The sequence below is a fragment of the Cricetulus griseus genome, chromosome 3, assembly GCF_003668045.3.
Source record: "Cricetulus griseus strain 17A/GY chromosome 3, alternate assembly CriGri-PICRH-1.0, whole genome shotgun sequence".
In the NCBI taxonomy this organism is placed as follows: Eukaryota; Metazoa; Chordata; class Mammalia; order Rodentia; family Cricetidae; genus Cricetulus; species Cricetulus griseus.
The window spans coordinates 107,123,320-107,133,896 of NC_048596.1; the positions used below are offsets into that span (position 1 = coordinate 107,123,320).

At 36.2% G+C, this 10,577-nt stretch overlaps 1 protein-coding gene across 3 annotated transcripts in view; it reads right to left on the reverse strand.

Annotated features, from left to right (window-relative positions):
- LOC107977363 (disks large homolog 2) overlaps positions 1 to 10,577 on the reverse strand; it is a 1,172,797-nt gene that overhangs the window by 452,965 nt on the left and 709,255 nt on the right. For all 3 annotated transcript variants that reach the window (XM_035442394.1, XM_035442396.1, XM_035442395.1), the window contains one exon: positions 8,952 to 9,090. In XM_035442394.1, the coding sequence (XP_035298285.1) occupies positions 8,952 to 9,090 (139 nt within the window). The remainder of the gene's footprint in view (positions 1 to 8,951; positions 9,091 to 10,577) is intronic.

A 10,577-nucleotide genomic window follows, 5' to 3' on the forward strand; every position in this document is an offset into this window, starting at 1 on the left:
GTTTTATGAATTTATATGAATATACATTATTTTATAATAAAAATAGATTAAAAAACAAAGAGCAGAAATCCAAATGGGACATAAACCTGGCTGATGGGTAATGAGAAAATGGTTTTAGAGGTGAACACTGCAAAGAATGTCTGCAAATTATGCCAAAGTAATATTTTAAAATGCCCTTTTCTTCAGATATAATTTAGGTCATTGTCTATATTACTGACATCATCTAAAAGCAATGTGAATTATATAACCCCAAAATTTATATTAGTCAAATCTTCAATAGAGTAAGGCTATATTTTTGGAATGTAATGATGATAGCCCACAGCTTTCTTGTATTTGTTAAGGTGTTCATTAACAATGAGTGATCTCTATAATAAAATAATGATGATGATGATAATGAGCAATAATGAAATAATCTCACCCGCAGCAGCTAATGATACAGTTAATGGCAGAAGCTACTCAGGGATAACAAATACTGTCACTGCTTACTCACTTACCAAAGTATTTACATAGGTACATTTAGGAATAAGATAATCTCTATGCTCTATTATCATCTCAGTGATACATGGCAGTTAGAGTAATCTCCTAGAGGATTTTGATTAGTTGCCCTGAGTCATAGCATGTCACTTGCTCCACTTTATAAAATAAGGGCCAGAAAAAAGCTGCACATCATGTTGTTGATAGCAATTAACTTGCAGTCCAAGGGACAGCCATGAACCAGTAGTTGATGTCTTTTACATTGATCCCTACAAAATTATCCACTGCTCATCATTAGTCTATTTTCTCCTTTCTTATTACATCAGTCAGTCTGAAAGGGTGATGATTAACTCTTGTGTCACAAAGTAATACAGCATTGATTTAATAATTTGAATTTTACATCAATGACATAGGTATAGATAGATGTACAATAACCATCTTCCATAAGATAGTAGGCATCATGTTGTTTGTTATGAGGGTAGAGAATGATGAATCTCCTTAAAGGACATCTATGTACCTTTACATTCTCAGTACGATTTCATTTTTGCTAACATTGAATTAATTTCGTTGGCAGCAAACAACAACTTAACATGTTTCCAATATGTTTTCAGATGTTCCTCTTTAATTAAGATTTGGGAACTTCCTCATTAATACTCTCTGCTTCTAACTGAATCACTATGAATCACACCTCCGGGCTTGTATAAGGCAACCTTAATAGTTATGTGGAGTCGTCATTGATAAAGAGAAAACTCCCCTTGTAGCTTTTACTTAATGATCTATTGCTTGTCTCCAGCATAGGTCAACCCATTCCCTCCTTTCCATTATAACATTTCACCTCAAAGGAGACTTGTACCAGCTTGCCCCCTGTTGGAGAATCCAGGCAAGCAACAGAGAGCAGAATGGGTAACTTCGAGGCATCTACTTATGAATTGCGGACATTTTATTACAAGCTTTATAAAATTTGTGAGGAACATACTCATGCTGTGCAGAATTTTAACAGAGAAACCCTTCTGGATGTTAGCAATCATCTCCTATGAAAAAACAAGAAAGAAAAAACAAAACCCTACAAATTATCCAAAACACAATTGTTCTTAGCTGCAGAGGTCAGGTGGAGAGTGTTTATACCAGGCTTGGCTCCATTGACTCCCACTTTATATTTTCAGTTAAGGTAGTATTAGATGTTCCTTGTAGTTATAAAAATAAACATTCTCAATAAAGCTATCAGATTATACTACTGCTCTTAATAAAGCGTTGTAATGTGCTCTGCAACACAAGTTGAAGAAGCATACGGAAATTATACTCTGCTAGAGCAGGTGTATCACACTGATGGCTGCATTTCAATAAGTAGTTGGAAGGTGTTTACCAAGAAGCTTTATTTGTGAAAAAGTTCATCTTATAGACCTTATTTTTAAGTAGTATTAATAACAGCTAGTTCAGTGAAGGGCTTATTTCTTTCCAAGCATTTCACACATATGAACTTAGTTTATTGTCACAATAAACCTACACTGTGGGAAGTACTACTCTACTCTTATAAAAGAGAAAGCTGAACGAGAGTGGTTATGTAGCATATACAAGGTCATGTAGTAGAAAGAAGTCAAAGCTGGGGTCAAATCTGAGCAGGTTGTCTTGGGAACTTAGAATCTAATCACTTATTGTTCATCAGAATTCTCATGCAAGGTCAGTTGCCTGTTTATAGTCCTGCTGGTTGTTTTTCATTGTATTTGGTTAAAAGCACATAGGAAAAGATTATGTATGACTCAATACTGCCTTAAATCACAGACTTCAAGATAAAAAGCAGAGAGGTAACAGTATGCTCATTCCCTGACAGGAAGCTCTGGCTCTGATTGTTCCAGAGCCTCTTCCTGATGGATGCCCCTCACTTTGAGCAATTACTAAAAGACTACCAGCAAGACATGATAATTAGGAAAAATGCATTATTTAATTCAATATCTCCAAACTTTGGGAGCATATTTTCTTTGGGGTGTGTTCACAAGCAATGAAATAAATTAAAGATGGTCTATAGTAAAATTGTCTAACTAGAGCAGGCTAGCTCCTTATAATGTGCATGGGCTGTAAGACGTAGCTCAAAATACAGCTCATATTCCCTTTCCTCTGTGTTCCCACTTCTGACCCCCTTGCTACAACAGTAAGCTGTGAAATCTCTTCAGTGGCCCAACAACTTCTCAAAGAAGCCTTAAAAGAAGTCCCATAAACCAGGTAATTTAGATTTTCTGGCTCGTACACTTCAGTAGATCCTTAATACACTGTAGATTAAACTCATATTTCGTCATTACCTCTAAATCCTTTATCATCTGGCTCCGGCCTTCTACCCCAGTCCGATTTTCTACATGCTCCCATTAGCCAAATTCCCTGCACACACTACAGTTATTCCTGATGCAGTGACCTTGGTCTTGTTCTTTTCTTCCTCCTCTTCATCCTTCTCCACCTCATTCTTCTTTGTAGTGTTCTTATCTCTGATGTTTGCATAACCATGTGTTTTCATTCTTCAGTTCTCAGTGCAACACTATCTTTATTGTTTCCTCAGGAAGTCATTCTCAGAGTATTCTATCTCATGAAGTGCTCTTTTCTAGTCATTGACTATCAGAATTGTATTTTTTCTATAGTTCTTAACTAGTTTTGAACTTATTTCTATCCATCTTAATACTATACTAGAATATAATTTCCATAAGGACAATGGCCCAATGTATTTTCATTATTGTGATGTTTCTAATAACCATGTGGGGTACATTATAGAAACTGAATAATCACTGGGTGGGTAAGTCAATAAAAGAGAAAAGACAACTTGGGTATATGTCAGAAGTATACCTAGCAAGTTAGTATTCTGTAATTTGGGAGCAAATAGGGTAGAGGTGAACTCCAAGCTACTGGGATGGTATGTACTGATATGACCAGTCAAGCAGGTGAGTATCAAAGTCACAATCCAGAGTTGTTCTTAGTTGTTTCTGTAAATAAGGACTCTATCAAGAGATTTTATTTACCTTATATTTTAGGATCAACAAAACATGTGAAAGACAGCCAAATAGGCAATCAGATATTTATGTATTTGAATTCAGTTTCTAGTAATAAAAAGTGTATCTCTCACAGAGGAGTTCTAGTTCCCTGATTTTCATAATGACATCCGCTGCATTCATTAGTAAATTAAGCAATTGCATGGTGAGAGTTTTTGTTTTGCATGCTATTTTTTTTTGTTTCAATTTAGTGCTAAGGATTCGTTTGGCTACTGGAAGAGACTGATGCAGATGGTAAACAAATGCAGTTCACACTCCTGAGTATTAGGGAAGATGTAGTGGCATGTAGGGGGAATGGGATGGGCGACAGAACGAAACCTGTAAAGTTTTCATCATTTACAGGTGATGTCTGATTGATTGCAGCTTGTTTAAACTCTTCCTCCAGATCCTTCATCCTCCACACAGTAAATACCTGATTAGCCGGGCGGTGGTGGTGCACACCTTTAATCCCAGCAGAGGCAGGCAGATCTCGGTGAGTTCGAGACCAGCCTGGTCTACAAGAGCTAGTTCCAGGACAGCCTCCAAAGCCACAGAGAAACTCTGCCTCAAAAAACAAACAAACAAACAAACAAATAAAAAACCAAAATAGAGAAACAGAATGAATACTGTGTTGCATATTCTACATCATCCCTAAATCTGGCTCTATTGCTTACAAGCAGATGACCAGAGGAAGCCAACAAATCACTCATTCAAGGTCTGTGTTCCCATTCCACCATGCAGGAGCAGATCTGCATGTATATATGGCTCTTCCAATCTGACAGTTTGTTAACTCCCAGTCAAAAACCACAGGAGCACCATTATTTTAAAATTTTTCCCTTTTTTATTTTTTTGAGAAAAGGTCTCACACTGTAGCCCATTCTGGCTTCAGACTCATGACAACCCTCTTTCCTTATCTGCACAGGTACTTAGATTACAACAGCAAGCTATCCTATCAGGCTAAAAGCAGATTTCTTCATCACACTGAATCTACTCTATTGGGTCTCAGACGCTCTCTACCAAGACATTTTCACCCGAGACTGTTTTATTTAGGTTCCCTGTCTATAAATTGGTGGGAAAACATTTACAAATGTAATGAGAAAGATAAACTAAGTTAGGTAGCATTGTTTTAGTACAAATTGCTTAAGAATGTTTTCTATCTATCCGTAACAGAGGTACTATAAATTGGAGGACATTGTTCTAGTAAAAATTGCTTAAGAATGTTTTCTATCTATCCATAACAGAGGTACTATAAATTGGAGGAAAAGCATAATACTTACAACAGACTGAAAAAATATAGGCATTTATAATCAGTTGTTTCCTGCTTGGTGTGGTTTCAGAGGTTGTCGAAGAATTTTGTATCTATAGAATTGCTTCCCTGCTTGCTAAATTCTCATCATTATTGAATTCTTGACTTACTACTTAGATAGATATAATGAAGTCCTCAAACATAATACATAACTCAAAGATAGTATCAAACCTATATAACCTAAAATGAATGTAATATTCATAATTTATTATTACATTAAAAACTTATAGTTCCTTGAAGGCATAGTAAGATCTTTTACTCCAAATCTACAGTCAAGGAATTCAGGACCTACAGAGATTAAAGTGACTTGCATGGTCATGTAGGTACTGAATGGCAGGGCCAGGACTACAAGCCATAAAATCATCCTGTGAATAACTGGTGTGGATGTGGGGAGGATACCTTTAACGATTGGTTGATTAGGACTTTTTCTTTGATTCTTGCTCTATGACATGAGGAATTTTCTTAATTTCTTTTAGTTTTTATTATTTTTAAGCATTAAGACTATCACACAGAAATCATACACCCCCACACCCCCACACCCCCACATGCTTACATAGTTTATATTTCTATTTAAATATTTACAAGCTATCTCCCTACTATAAATGTTCTTTCTGATATCTTAATTCTAATCAATACCTACATATTCTCAAGTTCAGAATCCATGTCACTGTAACAGAAAAAATAAAAGACCCAGAGACTGATAGTGGGGTTCAAACTTCAAGCTGAAGTTCAGAAAAGCAAAGGAGCTGGCCACTAGCTCTCACCTCTATCTCAGACTGAAAGGGCTGATCCACAAGCTCTTCACCAAGCCTCAAACTGCAGCTTCTCCTCAATGTGGCTGGAGAATGAATGCCTCCTATTTAATACTGAAGACCCTGTTTCTATTTTTTATACCCCTCTAGTGCTGGGATTAAAGGCCTATGATCTGTTACTCTTTTAGACTGAGTCAATCTCATGTATCCCTGAGTTGCCTTGAGCTCAGAGAGGTCTGTCTACCTCTTAATCCTGAGCCCGAGGATTAAAGGTGTGTACCACCACCTCCTAGCTTCTGGCTGCTGGGATTAAAGGTGTGTTCCTGGCTTCTTTGTCTTGTGGCTGACTTTGCTTTCTGACTCCTCAGGCAAGCTTTAATAAATCATAAATAATATATCACTACAAGTTACCTCTTAAATTCATTTGATACTATGGTTCTTGTGATATCTATATAAACCTTAAAATCACCTATAAATGTTTAAGTGCCTCCTATGGTATTAGGGATCTAGGATAATGCTCCTTAACACAGTAGTGGTTGGATCCTGCTTGTCTCTGGACTTTGATATAGGACTGGAGAGATGGCTTAGCAGTTAAGAACATTTGTAGCTGAGTTCACTTCTCAGCATCCATATCATGTAGCTTCACTACCTCCTGTAACTAACTCCAGTTCCAGGGGATTCTATACCCTTCACTTATCTCAAAAGGCACATACACACATGTGGCACACACACACACACACACACACACACACACACACACACACACACACACACACACACACACACAGACACACTCATATAAGTAAAAATAAACATTGAAATTTTTATTCAAAACAACCTGGCATTTAAAATGGACTGACACAAAATTGCCAGTGCCTTATTGTCTAGGCAAGGGCATAATAACTGCTATTAATTATGATAATTATTTTACAAAAGAAGGACAATTTAATACCAGAATATATAACAGTAAGGTTATGAAACAATAAAGTCACTTTCATGGATAATCTACTAGAGCAGGGAAATTGGTATTGCATTAAGTATTTTTTTTTTGCTTCAATAATCCAAGGCCACAGTTAGACAGAGATAGTGACAGGTCTCACCTGGGCTGGCTGATATTATAGCCCAAAAGAACCCATAGAGCCTTTCCAGCCATGTATTTCTCTGATGAGAAGAGTTTACTTAAGTTTATGTTCACTTTGATACTTAAGAGAAAATATAAATGCTTTTTAGTTTAGATTCTAAATCTGCCAGAGAACAAGGTTTTTTCTATTCAAAAGCTATGCAGCCATAAACTCTTAGAATGAGGTTTAATTTTCTCCATCTCTAAATATTGATGAAGGTCTATCTCTCCGTTTTTGGAAAGATTAAATGAGCAGAGTATGTTGAACAGCTAACAAGTGGCCAGGATTATAAAGAGACTTTAACAAATGTTAATTTATTGTGAATCCTAGTATGATAAAATGACATTTCAAATTAAAATCAGCTTCAATATTAGTGGCAGCCTAAGAGCAAACAGATCATTTTTTGGTGCTTAAAGGTGTCTATATTTACAAAATACTTCACAGAGCCCTGATGATTATCTTTGCCATAGTCCTCATTTTAATTAAGAACACAGAGCTCAGACATCTCCGCACCTGTCTGCATGATGTACATTTTCAGTTTCCAAATGTTTTGTTTCCTGGCTAAAGATATAACAAGCTATGTCAGCAAACCTGATATTGCAAAATAAATAGGAAATGCTTAATCATTTAAAAATATGTGCCAAAGAACAGAAGAGCCAAAGAAAAACACATGGCAGCTTGAAGTCTCCTTTACTTTGTCAAAAGTGACAAATAACTTCAATTAGACAAAATATAAAACCAAAGCAACCCATCTCTATTTGTTATGTATATAAATATATGGGGAAATCTATCTATCTATCTATCTATCTATCTATCTATCTATCTATCTATCTAATAAGATTATATATTTAATTTCATTTTTTGAGACAGGATTTCCCTGTGCAGCACTGGCTGTCCTGGAACTCACTATGTAGACTAGGCTGGTCTCCAACTCAGAGAAATTCATCTGCCTTGGCCTTCTGAGTACTGGGATTAAAAGTGTGTGCCACCAGCACCCATTTTTGTTTAAAAAATCAAGAGAAAACCAAATTACAGAGAAATGTATAGACTATGAACATATTTTGAAAAGTCAATGTCAACACCCAGTTGTATCTAAGTATACAATTTGCATGTGTTTGAAATTTTCATTATACTGTTAAACTGGCCATCTCAAATTAGGTCACTCTGAAGGGAGTTTGTGAGAGATCTTATTTTTAAATCTTGAAGTATTCTGTATGGGGTGTTTTGATCATATTCACCCCTCCCCTAACTTCTCCCAGATCTGCTTTGTGTCTTCTTTCCAAAAACACAGTATTTTTCATTTTTTATATCCATCAAATCTAAATTATTCTTCCTCTACATTTGTGGTTACATAGCCTTCCATTGAAGTGTGGTCTACTTATCAAGGGTTGTACTCTTAAAGAGAACTAACTCTCTAGGAGAGTTTTTGTTTCATAACCATAGTTTCACCCATTTGCCAAGTATATTAAGCGTATGCTAGTTTTGGAAAAATCATGTTTAAAAATATAAAGAAAAAAGTGAACATTTTAACTCACCCATCAATTAATTAATTAATTCATTTATCACTCAATATTTATTGGATTCTTATTGTTGAAATTTTAAATGAATTAAAATTTTCTCTGTGAACTCTTAGACTTGATATTTTTAGAGTGTTGTGGCCATATGTTGTCACTTGTGGTACTAGTAATGTAGTGGCATGCTCTGAGATTGCTACCCTGATCCTTCTTGGAATTAACATGTATTAATTTGAAACTCTTTAGATCCAAATTCACCTCCTTTCTTCTCACCTATAGCTTTTTCACTAGAGGGAGGGTATGGTAGCTCCCATATTCCATTACATATGGGTTGCCATGGATAGTAAGAACATGGAAAGTAGAGTCAGCAGAGGAGAGTTTCAATTCTGACCTCACACAACCAGAGGGGTAATGTAGGCAAGTTATTCCATTCCTTCTGTACCCTGGTGTGATCATCTTTTTATCAAGTAATGAAACCTACTCTACAGAATGACCACAAAACTCAAATGGGATCAAATGGGACAAATCTTGGCAAATCACTTTGTGATTGATATATGCATAATGCTGTTTCTCACAGGAGATGTGTGAGTATGTAGCAGGAAATCCCATTACACCTACACAGGTGTTTAAAGATTGTCACCAAAGATAAACTACTCTGAGTTTGAAGAGCACTTAGAAGCTTTAGTTTATCTGCTAGTAACAGCTGACATAGTACACAAATGGAACTTCTTTCTAGAACCAATAACCAATTCAATTAAACTAGAAGCATATCTGACCTTGTGTAGTCATCTTCAACCAGCATGTGCTTTGGAATTGGTGAGTACCTTCCTGGAGAGATGGGCGGCAGGGAAGTTTTGTATTCTAACGTGCCATTGTTACCAGACAAAAGATGATTTTCCATAGGTGGAGAATAAGCTAAGGAATTGGGGAGAGAAAAAAAATGGAATCAAACCTTTTATGTGGGTGATTCAATGTGTTATACCTTAGAGATGTGTTAAAAATACAAAAGCTTTTCTACATGCCAAAATTTTTCTCCAAGAGGTGTGAGTTGCTGGCTGTTAGCATTTCCCATATAAGCACATGGCGACCTTTAGATCTGGAAAGATGTAATAACAGTTATATTTGTAGCCCAAGTTAGTATAATTAAGTGATGAGAAGAATTGGAGGAGAGAATCGACACACATTTTCAGAACGATGATTAATTTTCTATGGAAATGAAAATGTTAGCTTCTAATTGTAGGGCTCACATTCATCTTACATAATTAATACCCAATTATGAAAAGCAAAAGGCTCCCAAGTAATACATTCTCCTACTAAACCTTCTCCACAAATATGCTATACTTCCATCCCAGGAAGTCTACAGTGTCAAGCACTTTTCTTCTGTTCTTCCATAACCCATCTTCTCATTGACACCTCTTGACAGGGGCTCCCTTCTTTCTGTTCTTTCCTCAAAACTGTTTCATACTCTGAGGTGAACTCTTAAAATCTTTTCTTTGTTCTCTTGCTTACATGTTCTGTACTGTCACATTCTCTTCTTTATCAAATTGATAAAAATGACCCATTTCAACCCTCCTTACACATGCTGTTAATCCTCCAACAAAACCCGTGTTTCTGGCATCCGTACCACTGTTTTACTGTATGAAGTATCTATAATTTGTGTCTTTTACCCCATCTCAGATGTATAATTCCAAAGGCAGCTATACATGAAATCTCTCAATGCTGTTAAAGGAAGATCAGATCAGAAATCTCCCTTCTCTTAGTCACTCAAGGATATTTCATTTATCTGACTGCATATATTGCCTCTTATTTCCACCAAATTATGTTGCTAATAATACATCTGTGTTTGCTTACCTTCCATGTGGCTGAAGGCCACAGTTACATTTCTTCTAAAGTAAGATGGGTATCACACATCTTACAAGTTATGCAGCACATGCTAAATTACTTTAATCAATTAGACACTTTTGTGTTCTGCCTCAAAAAAAAAAATCTCTGCCATTGTATTTGTATGCTCTTTACGAAGTGAGTCATAGACCCTCAAACCTACCTGACTCCTCTCTAAATTTATTCAGATCAAGTCTCTGAAAGTCAAAACTCTTTCTGCCCTAAGGTCAGGCTTATCTCAGCTTAGGGCCTTCTTTGAAAAAAAGACAATTTGGAGGGTGAGGCATTTAAGAACCATTACTTCAAAAAGTAATAGCTAAGGTAATGGGCCTTTGGAGCTAAGGTTATTTAGCTCTTGAATTTTGCTCAAGAGGAACATCTAAATAAATCTAAGAAAGATTCAATACTTTCTTAAGGCGATAGTACTAATTAACAGTCAGTCCTGAAGGTATCCTGGGTACACACTCACAATGGAACTCGCAACGTTTCCAATCCAACAAGCTAACTTACACCGATAAAAA